This window comes from Cricetulus griseus, chromosome 3, assembly GCF_003668045.3.
Source record: "Cricetulus griseus strain 17A/GY chromosome 3, alternate assembly CriGri-PICRH-1.0, whole genome shotgun sequence".
Classification (NCBI taxonomy): Eukaryota; Metazoa; Chordata; class Mammalia; order Rodentia; family Cricetidae; genus Cricetulus; species Cricetulus griseus.
In genome coordinates this window covers 49,150,657-49,175,809 of record NC_048596.1, presented here as the reverse complement: position 1 = coordinate 49,175,809, position 25,153 = coordinate 49,150,657, and the positions used below count along the sequence as shown (strand labels likewise).

Below are 25,153 nucleotides of genomic sequence, written 5' to 3'. Positions count from 1 at the left end.
TTAGTCTGAATCTTCAGACTGCTGTTGATCTTTCTGAAACAATGAGGAAGAAGTGTCATCCAGATCTTTGGATGAATTTGAACAGGGGGTTGTATTGTTCTGCCTCTCTTGCTCTGATGCTACATTGGATAAATAGGTTACATATGTGTATGGAACCAAGCTCTGACAAGAAGCAGGATAACTATCTGGCCTTTCATCTTCTGCCTTCTGGTCTTTTGGTTTCTGGAATGTATCTTCTGTGTCTCTGGGTTCTCTGTCTCTTGTTTGTACATCATCTGCATATGTATCTCTTCTTAAAACACCAGATTCAGAGTCTTGTTGGTCATTGTATTGGCACAGACCTACTTGAAATACAAAGTTAGGAAACTGATGATCTTGGGTATGTTGGACTATGGTGCTTCGGGGTTGGATGTCTTGGTGTAGTGCTCCTTGCCTTAAAGATTCTCTCTCTAATAGCTCTTGGGATTCCCAGTCTAGGCCAGGCTGTATTTCAAACTGCCATTCTTGTACTTTCCAATCTTTGTTTCTCCAGCCTTGACTTCTCCGGTCTTGGGATCCCAGGCTAGCAGGCTGCCAGGATGGATTTGACAAGTATGAAGATGACTTTTCTGTGAATTGAAAGTTTTGTGAGTCCCAGTTCTCACATGGCTGTGTTGGGGCTCTCTTTAATAGCATTTGTTGTCTTTCTTGCGAATTTGGGAACTGGCTCTCTGGGGCTTTCTGCTCTTGCATCTGCTGGTCTTCAGCTGGTTGAATTTGAGCTTGTTCTTCTGGACGTTGCTCCTTATCAGATTCCTGATCTTCTTCCTCTTTGCCATTAATATGTCCTTCAGGGTATAGCTCCTCTACAGATTTTTGGTCTTTGGCTTGCTTATCTTTGGATCGTTGTACTGGGACCTCCTCCTCTTTGGCCTGCTGCTGATCAGCTTCCTGGTGTAGGAATTGCTCTGAGGTTTGAGTATATGCATTTTGTTTCTCTGTGGTATGCTTCTTTGGGGATAGCCAGGATTTGATTTGCTGATCTGTGGATTTCCTTCTTGAAGTTTTCCTTTGTAATTCTACAGAATTCTTCTTTGTGGGTTTGTAACCTTGGATTTGCTGCAGGTCCAGGGAATGTCTCTTGGGATGGAATTGTCTAGGTTTGCCTAGCAAGGATAAGGAAAGTCTTCTTGAGTTTTTCTTGCTCTTACTAGATTGCCACTCTTGAGTCATCTCCATGACTTCTGTTCGAATGTCCTTATAAAATATTTCTTGACCATGCTGGGTTTGAACTTGACTGTTTACTGCTTGAAGATCTGAGAATGACATGTCATTGGGTGCTGTATTTTGGGTTTGTGTGCTTTGGGATATTCTGTCTTGAGATAGTACATCTTGGTATTGTATATCCTGGGATGGAGTATTTGGGGGGGCAAGCATTCGTGGTAGAGTGTCTGAATATTCAGTCTCTTGAGATACTATATCTAGAGTTACTGTATCTTGGTATGGAGTTTCTTGGGATGGGGTCTTTTGGGATGGAGTATCGTGGGATGATCTGTCTTTAGTTGGTATATCTTGGAATGACAGCTCTTGGTATGAAGTCCCTAGGGATGGAGTCTCTTGGGATAGTCTTACTTCAGTTAGTGTATATAGGTATGGTGTATATTGGGATGATATGTCTTGAGTTGCTGTATCTTGGGATTGCATGTCTTGGTATGTGCTGTCTTGGAATGGTATGTACTCAGAAGGCAAGTCTTCAGATGTCAGATCATAAGCCTGTGACATACGGGATGATGTGGGTTTAGATGTGGGTAAGGCTTGTGTTGACAGACCTGCCAGTAATGTTTGGTATGATAAACTATCATGTAACAAAGGGAGTGCATTATGTGAAGATGGAGTTTTAAGAACTTGGAGTGACACGTTTTGGTTGTCAAGCAATTTGGGTTGCGGATCAGAGAACTTAGATTCTAAGTCCTCATCATTTATGTTATTGCTTCTAGACTCTTTCTGAGAAGAAATATTTTTTGAAGACTCAGGTTTTAATTGGGGAGGTAAATCATTCAGTTTAATCTCTTCCTCTAGGGAGGGTGAAGAAATAGTTTCCTGTTCACCTGGAGCATGCATAGAAGATGTACCCTTATCACTTTTCTGTGGGATATTTTTGGCAGCTGAAGGATTTCTTGAGACTCTTAGCTTGAAGAAAGCATAACCCCCCAAGAAAATGGTTCTTATGTTTGAACTTGAATTAGAACTGGGAGATGGTTTTTGAAACTCAAATTGTAATTGATTATTTTCTTCTGACACAGACCGTTCAGTATTTTCAGGAATTTCTGAAGGAAAGAGGAATACAGCCTATAATACCAAGGGGGAAAGTAGAGTGTTAATAGGCCAGAATTGTCTTTATGTCATTTTCCTACTGTATTCTCATATTATCTTTTCTCTCTCATGTCCACATATAAGTACAAGGGAAATGAAGCTCTCCAGCCTTTCCTGTTTGTTTATTAGCACTGATTTGGTTTAGTCACTATCCTTATAGCCTAGATACTGAACAAAGGGATTTGATCAAAATTGCCTCAGGATTTTTTCCGTAGTGAATAATACTAAATTTTCTAAGACACTTAAAGTATCCAGTTAATATTCACAAACAAAAGTCTACTATTTGATTTGTTAATTATTTAGATGAACTGAATGCTGATGATCAAAGGCAATCAGAATTCAACTGAAAGTGTTGACAATTAAAATCAGACTAACATATGAGTAGATAATGATAAAAATTGCCCAGCACAATCTTATTATTTAAATAGGTACTAGGTTCTGAGGAAGAAGTTAATTTATACTATCATTTAAAAGAATGATATATTCAAGAAAAATATCTATCTAAGGAGATGAAAGATTTCTATGCTGAAACCTCAAAGTATTGCTGAAAGTATTTGTAAGAACTAGACAAATGGAGATCTATCTCTATGTTCATTTATAACAAGGCTTAAACTTGTTAAAAATCAATGCTATGTAAAAAATATAAAGATTCAACATCACAATATATTCAAACATGTAAATAACAAAAGAGAAGAATAAATAAATTAGATTTGATAAAAATATGACTTTTGTGCATTGATAATACTATTCAGAATGTAAAATAAAAATCTGAGTGGACAGGGTGGGATGAAATATTTGTAGACCATATGTCTAATAAGAAATTACCAAACTGTACATATGAAAACACTACAATACAGTAACAACAATAACAAATGAAAAACCTAATTAAGGAATAGGCAGGGACCTATAAAAAGCTCTTATTCAAGGAAGATCTATCCCTACTAACCTGTGCATCACTAACCATCAGGAAAAATCCAAATTAGCCTTTGGGATGGTAGGATTGAACCATATCCTGATTGCAATGGCACTTAAGTGGATGTGTAAAATTTGTCAAAACTTATTGCACAGCATACTTTGAATGGGTGCATTTGATTGTTTAAAGTTAAAAGCAAGCAAGGAAGCAAGCAAACACTCTACCTAGCACAGACTAGACTGCTGTTGTAACTCAGAAACAAGGCTGGGAGTTGCACCACAGAGTCAGAATCCTGTGTTCTGTCATACTGAATATGTTAATTGACCTCTCTGTTAAGCCTTCGTTCATTTTGAAGTAGAATAAGGGTGTTGATATAGTATTAACATCATTATTAAGTTGGCACCGAGCAAGTATAATAATGTTTGACATTGTAAACAATCAGTAAGGGCATAAGTTCCCAATGTCACAGTACTATGGGTTTTCTACAAAGTCTCATATTTCCCATTTGTTTTTCAGGAAGATGAAGAATTATGTATGAACAGAGATAACTGAGGACAGTAGATAAGCAAAGAAAGCAAGTTATCTTAAAGAGTCGAGTGAGCATCAGTCTTTTAAGCTCAGGACTCTCTGACCTTCCTAATTTAGGAGTTTCAGTGTGGTTGGTATCTGAGCATATTGCTTCTGCACAGCACAATAACAGAGGTCAGGTCAATGTGGAGTGATGTCCTCAGTGTGAATGCAGTAGTACCAACCTCTGTGCTATTTGTAGCATTAGAGGGAGAGTGTGGGAAGAGACAAGAAATAAAGGATTGCTGGAAACCTGTAGGCAAGCTGGCCTGGGGTATGCAGTAGTGAATAGCAGGAGAGACATTTTCTCAAGGCAAAGTAGAAGCTGAGGACCAATAACTAAGGTTGCTCTCTGACCTCCACCTCACATTGTGGTATGAGAGTACCTGCTTTCTCACACACACAGGAACAGGTTCTCTCTCTGTCTCTCTCTGTCTCTCTGTCTCTGTCTCTCTGTCTCTCTGTCTGTCTCTCTCTGTCTCTCTCTGTCTCTCTCTCTCTCTCTCTCTCTCTCTCTCTCTCTCTCAATTCCCATGACAACCTTGGGCGCACCTCTCTTGATTTGGTCCAGCACCAGCTTCTTAAGGATGCAATAGTCACAGAGATGCTTAACTCTGCTATGGTGATGATTAATAAGACTGACAAAATTCCCTGCAAAAGAGGAGGAGAAAGAAATCATTTTTTAGGTCAAAATCAGCATCACTTTAAAAACAGAAGCCAAGAACACTTTACACCCCATGACTGAGTTTGGGAAAACTCATATTCATGCTATTCTGTAGCTATTAAACATTGCATCATTTTCATATCTTTCTGGTAAGGAGTAACAAATTCCAATGTTAGTAGGTCCAAGACGGTCTCTAGAGTGAAACAAGGGGGACAGTAGAGAGCAATAGCATTTCTATAAGCATCCTCCATTTCATTACAATGACTTATTTCAGTGTGGGAATGTACTACCCCAACACCTGTTTTTTTTTTCTTCTCCAAGGAAGCTGGTTATGAACATTTTTTTTGAACTGAAAGTTTCAGCTATGTATTCACCTATGTGTCAAATAAATCTGCAAGATGGATCTAATACACAGACTGGCATATTGCAAGCACTACTTTAAGGTAATGTTTTCATTGAGAAGCAGGATGATGCAGTGTGGTATTAAAAAAAAAAGCTCAAGTACTAGAGGAAGCAAAAGCTGGGTACAACTGGGTCCAAGGTCACACTTATATGGGGCAAGTGACTAAAGCTCTCTGCATCTCGGTTTCTTTTGAGCACATGCAGGAGCTTAGATAACTGCCTTGTTGCTAAAGCTAAGTGTATGCATACCCTGCTGGGTGAAGTTCCCCACCTGCAATCTGCTTCCAGCAGGACAGAAATGGCCTCAGTCCTTGTAAAACTTCCATCATATGCATTTGGATCAAGTAGAGCAGGATTTTATCCTTTACAGTTGTTTTCCAACTGTCCTTAGGAACCCACGTCTAATTGTGGAGTTTTTCTCAGTATACACAAGGAGGTCTTTTGGTTCACTTCACCAGGTGGTTTCAGGGATTAAATCATGGGAGATAATTTCCCATGATTCTTCCTCACTTTTGTCCTTACTGTTTCAAATTTTCAAATTCTAGGACCCAAGTCTTCCAGATGTTGCTATCAGAAATGGATTAAAAGCCCAGAGTTTGCTTTGGGACCAGAGGAAAAGGCTCATTGGAATCTTTGACATGATTGAAAAAGATGTCAGGGCTGGTATGGTGACTCAGCAGGTAAAAGCACTTGCTATGAAGCCTGAGGTTAAGCCTCAGGATCCACATGTTAGAAGGAGATAAAGAACTCCTGCAGTTCTCTGATGTCCACATGTAAGCTATGGCATTGTATACCACACACACCTCAAATAAGTAAGTGTAAAAATAATTAAGATAGGCCGACCCATCAGCAACTAGGTGAGTGACCCCCTGCTTTTACCCAACTCCTGTCCAAAGCACCATTCACCCAGATCTCCCCAGGCTTGTGCATGCTTGGAGTAGACACTCCCAGGCAGGGAGGAGCTCCCTGAATCTGGGTACAGGCCACTCTTCCTTCCCTTCCCGCCGACTGATCCCGCAAGGAGGTGAGTGATTCACTGCTTTTACCCAACTCCCTTTCAAAGCCCCATCCACCCCGATCTCCCCAGGCCTGCTCCTGCTTGGGGTAAACCTGCCCAGGCAGTGAGGAACACCCAGAGCCTGGAAACACCCCACTCTTACTTTCTGTCCCACCCCCACACACCCGATCCCTATGGAGGCCTAACTCCGTCAGAGTGAGGAGACTACCAGGAGAGGAAAGACCATCCAGAGCTTTGGACATTGAATTCCTGGCCCACACACACTACTGTGTAACAAGAGGAGATAGAGAGACCCCACCTGCACTCACTGGAAAAAGATATGGAAAGAAGACAGAATAAGAACTCGCTCAACAACAGAAAGACCAATATGACACCACCAGAATCTAGGGACTCCACTCCAGAAAGATCTGAAAAGCCCAACACAGTGCATGAAGAAGAGATAGACATCAAAAATTATCTCAGCAAGATAATAGAGACCTTCAAAGAGGAAACAAGAAAATCCCTTAAAGAAATAGAAGAAAAAGCAAGCAAAAAAATTACACGAAATGGAGGAAAAGACAAACCAAAAAATTCAAGAAATAAACAAATCTCTTAAAGAATCTAAAGAAACCCAAGATAAAACAACCAAACAAGTGAAGGAAGCTCTTGAAACAGTTCAAAGCATGAAAGCTGAATTAGACACAATAAAGAAAACACAGAATGAGGCGATGCTGGAAATGGAAAGACTGGATAAAGGATCAGGAACTAAAGACGTGAGTATAACTAATAGAATCCAAGAGACAGAAGAGAGAACCTCAACTATTGAAGACTCGCTAGAGGATATACATTCATCAACCAAAGAAAACCTCAAGTCCAACAAATCCCTAACACAAAATATCCAGGAAATATGGGACACCGTGAAAAGACCAAACCTAAGAATAATAGGTATAGAAGAAGGTGAAGAAACACTGCTCAAAGGTACAGAAAACATATTCAACAAAATCATAGAAGAAAACTTCCCCAACCTACAGAAGGATATGCCTATGAAAGTACAAGAAGCTTACAGGACACCAAACAGACTGGACCACAAAAAGAAGTCCCCCCTGACACATAATAATCAAAACACCAAATCTACAGAATAAAGAGAAAATATTAAGAGCAGCAAAGGAAAAAGGCCAAGTAACATATAAAGGCAAACCAATCAGAATCACACCCGACTTCTCAATGGAAACTCTGAAAGCCAGAAGGTCTTGGATAGATACCCTACAAGCACTAAGGGAGCATGGATGTCAACCCAGACTACTGTACCCAGCAAAACTTTCAATCACTATAGATGGAGAAAACAAGATATTCCATGACAAAAACAGATTTAAACAATACATATCCACAAATCCAGCACTACAGAAGGTTCTGGAAGGAAAACTCCAACCCAATGAACATAACTACATGCACAAAAACACAGGCAATAGATAATCTAATTTTACCAAACACAAAAAGAAGCAGGAGGGTGAAATCCACACACAATGACACCACCAACAATAAATCCAAAACAAACAAGAACCAACGAACAATGGACATTAATATCCCTAAATGTCAATGGTCTTAACTTACCCATAAAAAGATATAGGCTAACAGAATGGATACGAAGACAGAATCCATCCTTCTGCTGTTTACAAGAAACACACCTCAACTTCAAAGACAGGCGATACCTCAGAGTAAAAGGATGGGAAAAGATTTTCCAATCAAATGGGCTCAAGAAACAAGCTTGTGTAGCAATCCTAATATCTAACAAATTGGACTTTAAACTAAAATCAATCAAAAGAGATGAAGAAGGGCATTTCATACTCATCACAGGAAAAGTCCATCAAGATGAAATCTCAATCCTGAACATCTATGCCCCAAATACGAAGGCACCCACATTTGTGAAAGAAACATTACTAAAGCTCAAACCACACATAAAACCACACACACTTATAGTAGGAGACTTCAACACCCCCCTTACGCCACTAGACAGGACCACCAGACAGAAACTTAACAAAGAAACAAAGGATCTGAAAGAAGTTATGACCCAACTGGGGTTAACGGATATCTATAGAGCATTCCATCCAAACTCAAAAGAATATACCTTCTTCTCAGCACCACATGGCACCTTCTCTAAAATTGACCACATAGTAGGCAACAAAGCAAACCTCCATAGTTACAAAAGAATTGAAATAACCCACTGTATCTTATCAGACCACCATGCATTAAAGCTAGAATTCAGCAACAATACAAATGGCAGAAAACCTGCAAACTCTTGGAAAATGAATAACACCCAATTGGGTTGAGGAAGAAATAAAAAACAAATTAAAGACTTCCTAGAATCTAATGAGAATGCAGACACAACATACCCAAACTTATGGGACACTCTGAAAGCAGTGCTAAGAGGGAAGTTCATAGCACTAAGTGCCCACATGAAGAAACTGGAGGAAAGTCACATTAAAGAATTGACAGAACAACTGAAAGCACTAGAGCAAAAAGAAGCAAACTCACCAAAGAGGAGTAGATGCCAGGAAATAATCAACCTGAGAGCCGAAATCAACAAAGTAGAAACTAGGAAAACAGTACAAAGAATCAATGAAACAAAGAGTTGTTTTTTTTGAGAAGATCAACAACATAGACAAACCTCTAGCCAAACTAACCAAAAGGCAGAGAGAGAGCATGCTAATTAAACAAAATCAGAAACGAAAAGGGGGATATAACAACGGACACTGTGGAAATCCAGAGAATCTTCAGGTCATACTTTGAAAACCTGTACTCCACAAAATTCGAAAATCTAATGGAAATGGACAGTTTTCTGGATAAATATCACTTACCAAAATTAAACCAAGATCAGATAAACAGTTTAAATCGACCCATAACCCCTAATGAAATAGAAGCAGTCATCAAAAGCCTCCCAACCAAAAAAAGCCCAGGGCCAGATGGCTTCACTGCAGAATTCTACCAGAAATTCAAACAAGAGCTGATACCAGTACTCCTCAAACTGTTCTGCACAATAGAAGCAGATGGGATATTGCCAAACTCTTTCTACGAGGCTACAATCACTTTGATACCCAAGCCACACAAAGATAAGACTAAGAAAGAGAACTACAGACTGATATCCCTCATGAACATCGATGCTAAAATACTCAATAAAATATTGGCAAATCGAATCCAAGAACATATCAGAAAAATCATCCACCACGATCAAGTAGGCTTCATCCCAGGGATGCAAGGATGGTTCAACATACGAAAAACCATCAATGTAATCCACCATATAAACAAACTGAAAAAGAAAAACCACATGATCATCTCACTAGATGCTGAAAAAGCCTTTGACAAAATCCAACATCCCTTCATGATAAAGATCTTGGAGAGAACAGGAATAACAGGAACATATCTAAACATGATAAACGCAATATACACCAAACCAATAGCCAACATCAAACTAAATGGAGAGAAACTCGAAGCATTTCCTCTAAAACCAGGAACAAGACAAGGCTGTCCACTCTCTCCATACCTCTTCAATATTGTACTTGAAGTTCTAGCTAGAGCAATAAGACAAGAACAGGGGATCAAAGGGATACAAATTAGAAAGGAAGAAGTCAAACTTTCACTATTTGCAGATGACATCATAGTCTATATAAGTGACCCGAAAAACTCTACCAGGAAACTCCTACAGCTGATAAATACTTTCAGCAAGGTAGCAGAATACAAAATTAACTCAAAAAATCTGTAGCCCTATTGTATACAGATGATAACCTCAATGAGAAAGAAATCATGGAAACATCACCTTTCACAATATCCACAAGCAACATAAAATATCTGGGGGTAACACTAACCAAAAAAGTGAAAGACCTGTACAATAAGAACTTTGAGACTTTAAAGAAAGAAATTAAAGAAGATACCAGAAAATGGAAAGATCTCCCATGCTCTTGGATAGGTAGAATTAACATAGTAAAAATGGCAATCCTACCAAAAGCAATCTACAGATTCAACGCAATCCCCATCAAAATCCCAACACAGTTTTTCACAGACATTGAAAGAACAATACTCAACTTTATATGGAAAAATAAAAAACCCAGGATAGCCAAAACAACTCTTTACAATAAAAGATCTTCTGGAGGCATCACCATCCCTGACTTCAAGCTCTACTATAGAGCCATAGTTCTGAAAACAGCTTGGTATTGGCACAAAAATAGACAGATAGACCAATGGAATAGAATTGAAGACCCAGATATTAACCCATGCACCTATGAACACCTTATTTTTGACAAAGGTGCTAAATCTATATAATGGAAAAAAGATAGCATCTTCAACAAATGGTGCTGCCACAATTGGATTCAGACATGCAGAAGATTGCAGATTGATTCATACCTGTCCCCATGCACGAAACTTAAATGCAAATGGATCAAAGATCTCTCCATAAATCCAGCCACACTGAATCTTCTAGAAGAGAAAGTGGGAATTACCCTTGAACAAATTGGCACAGGAGACCGATTCCTGAACATCACGCCAGGAGCACAGACACTGAGGTCTGCAATCAATAAATGGGACCTCCTGAGAAGCTTCTGTAAGGCAAAGGGCACAGTCAGTAAGACAAAATGACCACCCACAGAATGGGAAAAGATCTTCACCAACCCCACATCTGACAGAGGGCTGATTTCCAAAATATACAAGGAGCTCAAGAAGCTAGCCACCAAAACACCAAACAATGAAATTAAAAAGTGGGGTGCAGAACTAAATAGAGAATTCTCAACAGAGGAATCTGAAATGGCTGAAAGACACTTAAGAAAGTGCTCAAAATCCTTGGCCATCAGAGAAATGCAACTCAAAACAACTCTGAGATACCACCTCACACCTGTCAGAATGGCTAAAATCAAAAATACCAATGACAACCTATGCTGGAGAGGATGCGGAGAAGAAGGAACACTCCTCCATTGCTGGTGGGAGTGTGAACTTTAAGACCATTCTGGAAATCAGTATGGCGGTTGCTCAGAAAAATGGGAATCAATCTACCTCAAGATCCAGCCATTCCTCTCTTGGGTATATACCCAAATATGCATGTTCATACAACAAGGACATATGTTCAACCATGTTCATAGCAGCATTGTTTGTAATAGCCAGAACCTGGAAGCAACCTAGATGCCCCTCAACTGAAGAATGGAAAGAGAAAATGTGGTACATTTATACAATGGAGTACTACTCAGCAGAAAAAAGCAATGGAATCTTGAAATTCGCAGGCAAATGGATGGAACTAGAAGAAACCATCCTGAGTGAGGTAACCCAATCACAAAAAGAAAAACATGGTATGTACTCACTCATATATGATTTTTAGACATAGAGAAAAGGTTTACCAGCCTATAATCCTCTTCACCAAAGAAACTAGGAAACATGAATGATCTTAAGGGATAAATAGACCCCAGGAATGGGAAGTGGCATGAACTCTGGAGCTAATTGGGAGCTTGAGGGTAGGGGAGAGGGAGCTGCCACAATAAGAGCACAAAAAGAAGAGTAGAGGAGAGGAAATGGAGGAGCAGAGATATTGAGTAGGGGGAAGAATAGAGGAGAGAGAGCAGGATGAGAGATACCATATCAGAGGGAGCCACTATAGGTCCAAGAAGAGATCTGGAACTAGGGAGATCTCCAGAGACCTACAAGGATGACACGATCTGACAGTCCGGGCAGTGGAGGAGAGGATAGCCTAGAAGCCCTTCCCCTAGAATGAGATTGATGACTACTCTCTATGCCATCCTAGAGCCCTCATCCAGTGGCTGATGGAAGCAGAGACAGACATCCACAGATATACACTGAGCTGAAATCTGGAACCTAGTTGAAGAGAGGGAGGAATGAAGATCGAAGGGGTCTGTACCAGGTTGGAGAAACCCACAGAAACAGTTGGCCTGAAAAAGGGAAAGCATATCGACCCCAGACGCTCTTTGGGAGGCCTGTACGGGACTGATCCAGCCCCCTGATCGTGGAGGCCAATGGGGAGGCCACTGCACTCCAGGGAGCCTCTGGAAGTGGACTGGCGTTTTTCCCTGGTGTGTGTGTGGGACTTTGAGAGCCCATCCCACGTGAAGGGATGCACTCTGTCTCTGGACACATGGGGAGGGGCCTAGGCCCAGCACAGGAAGATTTGGTGGACTTTGTGGAGCCCCTGTTGGGGGCCCTACCCTGCCTGGGGAGTAGTGGGTGGATGGGGTGGGGGGTAGGTTGGAGGTGGGAGAGGAGGGGTAGGGGTGAGTGGAGGGAGAGGGAGAGGGGACTTACATGTGAAACAAGCCTGTTTCCTAACTTGAATTAATAATAAAAAAGGGAAAAAATAATCAAGATAATTATAATGTCACATATTACTTATAAAACAGACCATTAAAACCTTAACTATAATTAGGGGCTGGAGATAGCTCAGAAATTTTGAGCACTGGTTCTCTCCTGGAGGACCTGGGTTCAATTCCTAGAACCCACATTGTGGCTCACAAATATCTGTAATTCTAGTTCCAGAGCATCCATTGCTATCTTTTGACTTCAGAGAACACCAGGCATGCCTATGGTGCACAGTCCCACATTGAGGCAAAACACCTACAAAGATAAATAAATAAAATAAAAACCTCACATATAATTGTATTTCCTGGTAAATGAATATATCATTTACCATACTGAGTAAAAATTATACAATTATATAAAATGGCTTGTGTATTAAAAATACTGATATACCTCACTTAAGTACTTTCTGCTACTGTATTTTGTTTCATATCAATTGAGCAATTTTTTGATTAGCAAAAAAGTAAATTTGAATAGAATTGAAATGAATCATAAAAAACCATTGAGCATGTATACTTTGCCAGGTGTTATTTAATCCTTACCACTGTTGAAGTAATCCTTACTACAGCCCAGGGAGGTAGCTAATAGTATTACTATCTTAAATTTTTACAAGAGGGAAAACCAAGATGTGGAGACCCTACAATGTTAGGTCAAGGTCACAAGCTCCCAGGAGCTAAAAGTAGGAATAAAAATCAAGAGACTATATTAAGGTCAGGGGTAAAAATCAACTCATCATTGTGTCATGGACACAGCCTGGCTAAAGCTGCTCAGACTCCTCATCCAGAATCAGATCACTCACGAGGAGAAGTGCTGTGCCTACAATACAGGTTCCATCGAGGGAGGGTGCCTGACAGAATTTGTTCTCCTGTGTAAAGCTGATGAGGATCAGGGCAGTCCCAATTGCTGCAACTACTGAGCTGATGATGTTCATGTTGGTGATTCCTTGTCTCTGGAAAATAGATTTAACACATGGTAAAGTAAACAAAAACGAAAGGTAAAGATACCCCGAAAGAAATTCTCAGGACTTTCCTAGTTCTAGAAGCCTCATTAGGTCCCTGTGATTGGAAGGCTTTGTAAGTTCAATTCTGACTGGTCAAAGTCAGAAGGCAAAGCATACTGTAGAATGGGCCAGCAATACCCCATGGTTAACACTCCTGAAAATGTCCATCTCATCTCAGCACAAACTATCTTCCGTACTTCTGAAGGACACGGTGCCTTGGAAAGCATTTCAACTTGGAAATCAGATTTGGTTTTGGGTCCTGCTTTCATTAGAACTTGTACCAATTATTTAATCTGTCCCAGTCTCAATTTCTATCTTTAGAATCTAGAGAATGAGAATGAGGAGAGAAGGATGAGAGGGACAGGGAACTGGGATTGGTATATAAAATAAGATTGTTCCTAATTTAAATAGAAGAAAAAAATAAAAAAAGAATGAGAATGGCTTTACTGTAGTATTCATTTATTTTCTAAAAATTTAGTGTATGCTAAATATGTATCATCACCACATAAGACCCCAGCTATACAAAGACTCATGTGGGAACTGACAGCTCACCATCTGGCTCACTTATATTCCCCAGGAAGATTCAAATGATGGCCAACAAAACCACATGGGAGGCATAAAAAGCTGATTGCTCCCCACAATTTCTTTTAATTTTTAAAATTATTTTATTTATTTTTGAGAATCTCCTATGTGAGTATTGTGTTTACATCACCACCACCACCACCACAACCCAACTCCAACTTCTCCCATGTTCTTCTATCCATTCACTCTTCAAATTCATGGCCTCTTAATATTTAGTGATTATTTTCCACATATATATATACATATAAATTTCTAATACAACCTACAGAGTTAATTTAGCATTGTTCATTTGTATGTATGTTTAGGGTTGAACTCTTTAGATTGGATCATCTACTGGGGACTTATCTCTGGAACAAATTGATTGTCCCTATCTCATCAGTCATTGGTTGTAGTTCTTCAGATACTAGATTGTAGTTCTGGGAGTGGGGCCTTGTGATATTTCTCCTTCATGTTGGCATGTCAGTTCGTGTCATTCTACAGATCTTATTTAGGCAACTTTGTCGAGGTCATGGATGCATCCCTATCATATATAGAATATGCAATCTTGTAATAGATGCCCTGCTCCTCTGATTCTTGCAGTCTTTCTGCCTCATCTTCCATGATGTTCCCTGAGCCTTCAGTGTAGTGATTGTACTGTAGATATGTCAGTTAGTGTTGGGTACCCTCTGCTTAATTGCTTTTATTCATTCCCAGTATATTTGCCAGGAGAGGGGTGTGTGTGTGTGTGTATGTGTGTGTGTGTGTGTGTGTGTGTGTGTGTGTGTGAGAGAGAGAGAGAGAGAGAGAGAGAGAGAGAGAGAGAGAGAGAGAGAAGGGGGTGGGGGTGGGAGAGTTTCTTACAAGAAAACTGTGTTGGGGCATCATATTATTTCCTTTATGTCCATTCTTGCTTATTTTTTTTATAAAAAGTGTCATTTCAGAGTGTATCTACTGTACCTCTGCTGGCTGCATTATGTCTGCTAATGTTGGAAATGAAGCCATGCATTTCCACACTCCCAGAGCTGTGTGTAACCTAGTGCAGCAAGACTGGGAAGTGCACTTGCAACTGTTTATCCTAAACTGAGATCTTTATTGAAAGCAAGTGTTTTTGGCAAACCACAAAATAAAGCAAAACAAAACAAAAACAAGGAGCATGCAAATCTGTCAATCTCTCTCCATATTAAGTCCTTTTGTCTTTCCAGTCTCTGTTTTGGCTTCTACAGGGACCATTAACAGACTAAGGTCTCTAGATATGTGATCCCTCATGCAGATCATGCCTTACAAAGATCACAGCCCTAGTCCAGCCTGATCCTTATTAAGGGATTGTGATGTCAGGCAGACACTTGCTCTCTGTGTTTTAGAGATGCATGGGATTAGGAACTAAATGACTTTGAGCCATCCCATGCTTGGTGGAAAAGCTTTTGTGAAAACCAGATCTGCAATCCCACACTCATGTGTCATGCCATGCCTTCTTCCATCCGTAAAGCTCTCCACAAGGCACAGATAACTTTTGAGTATGTCTCAGCTCTGGAAGAAGATACCATAGGGACTGACAGTACTTATCTCCAGAGGAGCAGATGGAGGCATTCATCCCTCTCCCTAGGACCTCACTGGGATTTATAACTATCCCTGACTGAAGGCCATGAAAATAGATGCAGTGACTGAGTGGAAGCCTGTAGCTCTAGGGTTTTCTGCAGTGATTATTAGATGAGGGTAGGAGCATTTAAACATCATCATGCCTTTTGTAAGTAATACCTTAATCCTCAGAGTAACTCTTAGACAATTTCCCATCAAGTTGATAGAGCAACGAGAGGCAATCAGCTCTGACTCAATCCTACAACCATGTGGCATCAGTGCCACTCTTTTTATCTGGTCCTTGGGGAGGCCTCTGAGGAAAGCCTTTGTTGGCATTGGAGTTGGGGTTGGGGATAGAAAGCGAGGGTGACAGGGTCTGTGATGCATGTTGGTTGAGGCAGGGCTTTTCAACTTTGAGACTGTAGACATTTTGGTCAAATGATTTTTTTATTGTAGGAGACCTTCCCATGCTTCCATTATTTTAAAGGGTGTTTAGAGGGGGCTAAAGAGATGGATAAGTAGTTAAGAGCACTGGCTGCTCTTTTAGAGGATCCAGGTTCAGTTTCACATAGTGGCTTTCAAATATCTGTGACTCTAGTTACAGGGAATCTGACACTGTCATCTAGCCTCTGTGGGCACCAGGTAAAACGCTCCTACACATAAAATAAAAAATAAACCTAAAAAGAAAAAGGATGCTTAGAGACAACCCTGGCTCTTACCATCTAGCTGCCAATAGTATACCCTACGGAGTTATGACAATCAAAAAATATCGTTGGACATTGAAAACTATTATTTCTCATGGAGAGAGAAGGAGCAAAAGGCTACTCCCAGTTAAAAATTATTTAATTACAGCAATATAGGATGGTTCCCAATGAGTAACTTTCAGTTTGTTTGCTCAGAGAAGTGGGAGAAAAGGAAAGAACATAAGGCTAAATCACCCACAGGTTGGGTTTGGACCGAAAACTTGTTGCATAAAGATCTTCCCAAGGAACCCTGAAGCTTAAGACCAAAGCTGCTACAAAGCAAATAGATTTGAAATCAGGTAGAAGTCGTAAAAACTACTTACCAGAATTTGTCTTGATTTTTCATTGAATCCTGTGACCAATCCTGTCAGAAAAAACTGTTGAGAAGACAAGAGGCAACGGTTAACAGGTGGCACATCTAATCCGGCTACAACACAGTCGGTCTCCTTTGGGTTTTCAAACTGTTGGTACTACTCCCCCTCCTCCTCCAGCATCTAGTCTTTCTAACCTGAGTGTTAGGGAGGAAGGCTCTTGTTTTAATTCCATCTATAGGGGTTGGCATTGGCACCTGGGGACACTTGGGTCTTAGAATCTAAAGTCCTTATGTTGCAATATAGACGTTGGGAAGTTCCTGCTGGCACCTTCTTTTGTTCCACCTGGCTCATCCTCCAGGCCCTCAAAGCCCTTCTCTCAGTGCCCCACAGTATCACCTTCCTTCTCTGGGCAATTGCAACTCTAATCACTCTAATCAATTTTCCCAGAATGGCTGTCATCCTTGAATTCATTTCCCACTCAAAAACCCACAGTGTACTCTAATGAGAACACGCCTTTCAACAAAAAGAAGGAAAAAAATCAGCAGACGCCATTTGCTTGAATATTGAAGTTACATATGTCATGTGCATTGCTACCCTCTTTATAATAGCTGGAAATGGAATCAGGTCAGATGCCCTTCAGATAACCAGTGGACAGTGACCAGGTGGTTCCATTTGATGCCACAATCAGGCACTTTTCTCACTTGTTTTTTCCTACAAAGCACCCTTAGCTAGTGCCTTCTGTCATAGCCAGGGCATGCATTCTTCCCTTCTCCCTCAGCTAGTGAGAATCCACGTAGGAAGCGTTCCTCTGCCCCTGGGGCCAGAAACCCTCAGACAGTTCCTAGGAGCACTTATAGCAAGAGTAAAAACATCTTTCACATTTCTCAGAAAGGGCTTTGTTCAACAGTATTTACAGACCTGGGACATTACCAAGAAGATGTAGTTGTGTTTTCAATAAATGTCTGTACCATGCAGAGTGGATTTTTTTTTAAAAGCAATAAATCAAACCTTACTACAATTCACGCCTGTGATTCTCACAAATCATACTGGGAGAAATTGATTGGAGAATGAGGCGGTGAAGACTGGGTCCATTTGGTTCTTGACGATACAGTGAGTGTAGTTTAGAAATCAACATCGTGCTATTTCACTAGGAACATGAAATATTTGTTTTTGAAATACAAATGATAGAAATGGCACATTACTGGTTTTTAATAGAGATGGTGGTCTCATTAATTCTTTGTTTCAGTTACTAATTTATTGATTGATCCACGCATTCATTCATGCATCTCATATCTCAAGCATGATTTTAATTTCTGAGTAAAACAGACCCCATTCTTGCCCTCTTGTATGTTATGTGAGATACTCTAGTGAGTTTACCCTTAAGTGTGTACACTAATCATAGGATTAGGAACCAAGGCTGGAATTATTAATGGCTCCATAGTTCCCTGTGAGTGACAGTCATGAGCCCCCTGAGGTAAGAAGGGTGCTGAGCTATGGTGACCCTCAAGTTTTCTTCCTCACTGAGTCCTATTCTGTGAGTTCTATCTGCATGTGTTCCTCTTTTCACACTGTGTCTGCACATGGTCAAGTAGGCTATCTACCTGTTCCATTACCCAGGTAGGTACTGCGGGATGTACTATACCCGTGGGCTTTGGAAAAACACTATGTACCTAGGAGCAATCATCACTATGAAGGTGGTAGCCAGTAGCCAGTGGTGAAATACGGAGTAATTTCTTTTGTAAGGAGTGGTCTGCCTGTTTGGTGTCCCAGAAGGGGCACACTTATAAAATGTATTGGCATGGGGCTGAATCCAATTTACATTAGTCTTCATAGCAATTTCTGACAAGTTCTTAGCAGGTGGTACTTACAGTAAATGCTCCCCAGAATGGATATCCAGTGATGATCACAAGAGGAAATTTTTTGGAGAAAATGATGAAATTAAATGCTAATATAATCCCAAGGCCCACAATGATCAGAGACAGAAGAATCTGGATAGCCTGGAAGGAGAAAATGAACATGAGGTAACAAGAGCCCAGGCCTGTGGGCTGCCCCAGGCACACCTCTGGCTGCAACCACCCCAATATAAACATTTTCCATGTCTCCATCATGCTGAGACCCTCCCAATTATAACTCTTCATTCTCGTCCTTTACTATTTCCCAGAATCACCAATATATTTTGTAGAAGACATATTTGAATTTGTGTGTGACTAAACCTAGACTGCAAACTATTCCCGTACACCTTTCCTCTTCTGTCACACTGACATCTTGCTTATCCTCAAAACTGGCCTCCACATTGTCAGTGCTAAGTGCAGCCATTCCTTGGTTTGCATGGGAAAGTAGGTGGGAGGCTTGGTTCCAGGACTGAAATCTGAGGATGCTTAAGTCTCTTATGTTAAAAATTTCATAATATGTCCTTGTTGTATGAATGTGCATCCTTTGGGGATATGCCTAAGAATGGAATTGCTGGATCTTGAGGTACAATGATTGCCATTTTCTTGAGAAACTGCCATACTGATTTCCAAAGTGGCTGTACAAATTTGCACTCCCACCAGCAATAGAGGAGTGTTCCCCTTTCTCCACATCCTCTCCAGCATAAACTGTCTTTGGTGGTTTTGATTTTAGCCATTCTGTCAGGTGTAAGATGGTATCTCAGAGTTGTTTTGATTTGCATTTCTCTGAAAGCTAAGGATGTTGAACACTTTCTTATGTGTCTTTCCGCCATTTTAGATTCATCTATTGAGCATTCTCTATTTAGTCTGTACCCCACTTTTTATTTGGAGTTTTGGTAACTAGCTTCTTGAGTTCTTTGTAAAATTTGGAAATCAGCCCTCTGTCAGATGTGGGTTTGATGAATATCTTTTCCCATTCTGTGAGCTGCTATTTTGTCTTGTTGACTGTGTCCTTTGCCTTACAGAAGCTTCTCAGTTTCAGGAGGTGTGATTTATTAAGTGTCGATCTCAGTGCCTGTGCTACTGGTGTTATGCTCAGGAAATGATCTCCTGTACCAATTCGTTTAAGGTTATCTCCACTTTAACCAGGCCCTCTGAATGTGGGTGACAGGAGGTGTGAGCAGTCTATGGGGCCTCTTGTGGTGGAACCAGTATTTACTCCCAACGCACAAAGGGAATTTAGGAGCTCATTCCCTGTAGAGGGATACTCTCTCGGCCTAGATACATGGGGGAGGGCCTAGGCCTGCCCCAAATGATGTGACGGACTTTGATGATCCCCATGGAAGGCCTCACCCTCCTGGGGGAGTGGATGGGGAGGGAGGCAGGGGAGGCATAGGAGGATTGGAGGGAGAGGGAATGGGATTGCTATGCAAAATACGATTGTTTATAATTTAAATTAACAATGTCATAATATTTGTAGATAATCTACACATATCCTCTTTGTACATTTTTTTCCAGACAGGATCTCCTGAATTCCAAACTGTCCCCAGGGTCACTATGGAGCACAGGATGAACTGTCCCCAGCGTCACCATGGAGCACAGGATGACCTGTCCCCAGCGTCACCATGGAGCACAGGATGATCTGTCCCCAACGTCATCATGGAGCACAGGATGACCTGTCCCCAGCGTCACCATGGAGCACAGGATGATCTGTCCTCAGCATCACTATGGAGCACAGGATGACCTGTCCCCAGCGTCACCATGGAGCACAGGATGATCTTTCCTCAGTGTCACTATGGAGCACAGGATGACAGTAATCACTGGACTCTCCTGCCCCCACCTCCCAAAGCTGGAATGACAGCCTTGTGTTACCACAATGCTCTCCTCCTGTGTACTCAAATTGCTCCTAGGATGGTTGAATGCAATGTACCATACACACACAAGCACCAGAAATGACTGAGCATCATCTGCCTAGAAGTGAACAAAATACTTAACAGGTGTAAAACAGGAAGTAGCTGTTGTACTGTCTGTGGAAAGGCTATAAGAAAAGCAGCTGTACATGTTCAGTACAGGCATAATTAAAAAGCATTTTCATTCCATGTTGTTGGAGCCCGTGGTTATGCATCCTTTAGACCTATATTCCACTGATGGACTTTGACCTCACCTTCACTGGCTTCCATGAGAAGTACTGCCATACCCTGGGGCCACTTCCTCAAGAAGATACTTGGAAAAATTACATAGTTCCCTGCTTCCCCAGTGTTGGAAATCAAAGATCAGAACGGGCTCCCCATGAAACAGCCATAGGACCTCTCTGGAGTTAGGTGAGTTATTGGAGTGTTCACTCCTGAAAGTTACTTAGTCCATCACCTCAGAAAGATTTCTGCATTGACAGCTGAGAGTTAAGTATAAGACAGAGCCAAGGCAAACTGTGCATTGCACTTCTAAAGAGAGCTTTCATTTCTCTATTTTAAGCAAAATCCAGGGAAATGGCACATACTTTTTCTCTGAAGGATCCATTTTTTCACAAGCAATTGACTTAGATGTTCTGCCTTTTATTCTTTTGAATATTTCATTTATGTAAACAATGTATCTATCACATTAACACGTTAACCTTCCCATCCATGCTGACCTTTTCTTCTTTTCAACTAGTCCTGAGTTTTCACGTCTTTTTTGGTGACTTGCTGACCTTAATTAGAGTTGCTTATAAAAGTAGGGATATGGGGTTATTTATTGGAGCATGTGCAAAACTTGTCAGTAGCTACAATTTTAGAGAAAATTACTGATCCCCTTTTTGCCCCCCAGCAAACAAGAGTTGTCAACAGTTCCTCTGTGAAGGGTGGAGACTAGTGAGCTCCCTTGACTGCAGAAGGGTACATTGCAAGATGAAATAAATGCCAGGGAGGGGGACAAACTCCTTCTATGAACACTATTGCACAAAGCAACCTCTGTAGAGAAAAAAATGGAGATGAGGCCCCCTTTTCCCATTCTGGGATGATCCATGATAAGGCAGAACTCACCCCCAAAACTTTTGGTTCGCCCTTCAGTAAATCCAGTAAAGAGTTATGAGGTCTGTAGGGAAAGGCAGTCATGACAGTTTCATCTGAATCTATATTGATGATATGGGCCCTTCTTTTCTCCTCAGATGGTGACTCCATGATTCAATGGCAGAGCTCTGTTAGGAGAAGGAGTGGTAGGATATTGCAGTCACAATCATGATGTATTTCTCCTCCAGGCCCACATGGAGTCCGCCACATTGAGCCCTTAGCAATTACATAGTACTAGAACCACAGAATCCCAGTCATTGAGTCACAGAATCTGAGAATTCTAGAGTGTCCCAGCCTTCTCGTTCTTACAGAGGAAACTTGGAAAACTTGCTATGTTATCAGCTTGCTTAAAAAGCATACAGTAAACACAAAATTATGTAGATGGTGCACACAAAACAAGTGCCTGTATCTGTATTAGTGTATATGTATGTATGTATATGCATACATACATGCACATATATTTCACAATTATGCTCTGGTACTCTACCAAATACTAATTATAATTATACATGGTTTGGAATTTTGCTTTTCAGGCTAGTCTCTTATATTCGTGTATTTGTTGTGATTTCAACTGCTAAATCACCAAGGTAAGCAGTTTAGTAAGGCCAAACACAATATATGCAAGAATCATCTCAAATAGTTCCTAGATTGCAGCAATCACAAATACCTTTGTATGCTGTTGTTTGTATACACTGATTATCTTGAATTTTTCATGAACTTGCTTATGAAGCATAAAGGAGCTAAGCCTTTGGCGAGTCTGCTATGTCTCAGGCACTGTTAGGTGCTTCGTTTCAATGTGCATTGCAGTGGCACATTTGGCAATGAACAGTGATCAAACTGAGAAGCAGAAAGGCCAAACTGCCAAAGAATAAATACCAAGGGATAGGTGAAGGATGCTGTCCTTCTACCTTCAAAGCCTGTGTTTTTACTGTCAACCATACTTCCATCCTTTTGCAAATGGAGTTTCCTTCTTTTAGGAAAAAATATTATTAACAGTATCTCTTAATAGTATAAACATAGTGAACTGTGACTATGTTTTCCAGATTTTTAAAGCATATTAAAAAAAGATACTTAGAGTGTTCAGAGTAGTGATTTAATACACTGTATAATGATTACCCCGATGAAGGCAATTATGGTATCCATTACCTTACATTGCTACTGTTTTTCCTTTTCTTCTTCTTGTGGTGAGAAACTTTAAGATTCACTCTCGGGGATGAAGAGATGGCCCAGTGGTTAAGAGTTTTGAAGAAGCTAAGGAAGTAGTCAGTTGAGTGAAGGGATCCAGAGTTGGAGGGAATCTTGTGTCGTGGAGGTAGCCTTGTGGGTGTGGGTTCACGAGGGTCCATGGAAAGAAGACTCAGACTCAGACACACTTTTAAGAATGAACTTAGCCTTTCACAACTTCAGGGGTCTTCAGCCTCAATGGACTGAGTACTTTCCCTCCACCCAGGGCATTTTTATTTTTCTCAACATTTACACTTTAGCCGGTTGATTACCATATGCTCAGAATACATTGAGTGAGGCTTCCAAAAAGACAATGCCATGTCAGAGTCTTGATTGATCAGGTTTTCCGCCCAGTGGGGGTTAGGGCTAGTTGATAGCACTCTGGCTCCAGGCCAGCAGGGTTCTGCTACAATCTTGGCCAGCTACACATCTGACAGAGGGTTAATACCTGAACATGAAAATTTTAAAAAAACGGATAGTCATGGAAACAAATGATCCTATTTAAAAAATGGGCAAAGGATCTAAACAGAGAGATCTCAGAAGAAATAAAAATGGCTAAGAAATAAAAAAGTGTGCAACCTTGAGATTTCATCTTATTCCAACCAGAATAGCAAAGTTCTACAAAACTGGTAACAAATTCTGGTGAGGTCATGGGGGAAGGGGAGTCTTCAGTCACTGTTGGAAATGTAGACTGGTGAGGTCATGGGGGGAAGGGGAGTCTTCAGTCACTGTTGGAAATGTAGACTGGTGCAGCCATTCTGGAAATCAGTATGAAGAGTCCTCAATAAACTAAAAATGAATCTACCCTATGATCCAGCTAAACCAAATGTCCTTTGACGTGTTCGAAGGAATTGACATTCTTCTTTCTCCACAGACACTCCTCAGCATTGTGCATTGCTGTCCTATTCACAGCATCCAAGAAATAGAAACCACCTAAATGTCCTTGAACAGAAAGATAACGAAAATGTGGTACATATACAAAGTGGAATGCTATTTAGCTTTAAAGAGAAATGAAATAATGAAACTTGCAAGCAAATGGATGGGTCTAGAAAAGATTACAATGAGTAAAGGAACTCAGATCCAGAAAGGCAATAACTTATGTTCTCCCTCACCAGGGATAGTGAGGTTAGGACCTTAGAATAAAATTACTACCTCCACTTTGCTGGGTCAGCATAATTCCTAACCACATTCTAAATCTTGCCACAGATAAGTGTAGCTGCCATTGCTCATCAAAGAATCTTCTCTTTACAGCAGATGGAGAAAACCACACCTGGACACAATGCAGAGATCAATGGATCATGGGAAGCCCAGCTCCAGTGAGCACATCTCTATCACAGCTCCTGCATCTCTGGCTCAGGGACATGTCAGAAGAACATGTAGAAAGATTGTAAGAGCCAGAATACCAGGATGTCTGCTTGAAACAGTCTTTCATATAAATGGCTATATGAACAAGATCTGAACAATGTCAGCGTCAGTAGACGTGCTAATGTGGAAGGGGGAAAAATCTCATGGGGTTCTACCCCTAGACAAAAAACTTCTGGCAATTAATGACTGCTAAGATAGGAAGAGTTAGCCTCTCCTAAGGATGAGAACCCTAACTGGTTGTCCAATATAAAGGGGGTCAGCCCTGAAACCACATACCCACAACTATGTTTTATTATGGCTATATAATAGTAATAATTAATTATAATAATTATATTAATATTTTCTGCATATGTATGTATCTATATGCCAGTGGCAATCAGGAAGGAAAAGGCTATCAATTTTGGAGGGAGAAAATGGAAGGCATTCAAGGGAGGGAACTTGGGAAGGGCTGGATGGAGAAAAGGGAGGAGAGAAGTGATGCTATTCTGTATTTTTTTAAAAACTTTTATTGATTCTTTGTGGATTTCACATTATGCATCCTGATCCCATTCATCTTCCTCTCCCCTTGACCTTGAAATCTCACCCCTAAAACAAAATAAATTTTTAAAATAAAAAGGAAAAACAAAACCAAACAAAGTCACAGTGAGTCATACAGTGTACCCTTCAGTCCACATGTCATTACTCGTAAGTGTTCATTGCAACAAGTCATTGGTCTGACTCTAGGCCTCTGGCTTCTTCTACACTATTGACACTGGGCCCTCACTGGGACTCCTCTTGGATATCCTGTCGTGGGTCATGGAGATCCTGCAACTTTGGATCTTCAGGTCTGGCCCCTTCACATACTCTAGCAGTCCATAGATGAGGTGGGTGTTGGGGTAGGCTAACTCATAGCCCTGGGTCTGGGTGGTAGCTGGATTGGTCAGCCCACCAGCATGCCCTCTTTGTGCCATGACATTATATTTTAATTAAGATGTATAAAATGGTGACGACGACGACGATGATGATGATGATGATGATGATGACAATAATGCTGAAAAGAAAAGAGTATGTGCTGCACTTTCAGAGGACTGGAGTTCAGTTTCTAGCACTGATATGTAGTGGGCTCAAAACTACCTGTAAGAGGCCTCTGACACCTCTGAGGCACATGCAAGTATGTATACACACATGGGTGCAGGTTTGTGTATGCAAGTGAACACGCACG

At 40.8% G+C, this 25,153-nt stretch overlaps 1 protein-coding gene across 1 annotated transcript; it reads right to left on the bottom strand.

The window, feature by feature from the left end:
• Positions 1-21,474, bottom strand: Ms4a14 (membrane spanning 4-domains A14). Its single transcript, XM_027406837.1, has 6 exons — positions 21,337-21,474; positions 18,299-18,427; positions 16,440-16,493; positions 13,037-13,186; positions 4,385-4,483; positions 1-2,328 (listed from the first exon to the last, which is right to left on the bottom strand). The coding sequence occupies exons 1-6, from the start codon at positions 21,472-21,474 to the stop codon at positions 1-3; spliced, it is 2,898 nt and encodes a 965-aa protein (XP_027262638.1).
• Positions 21,475-25,153: the final 3,679 nt, after the last annotated feature.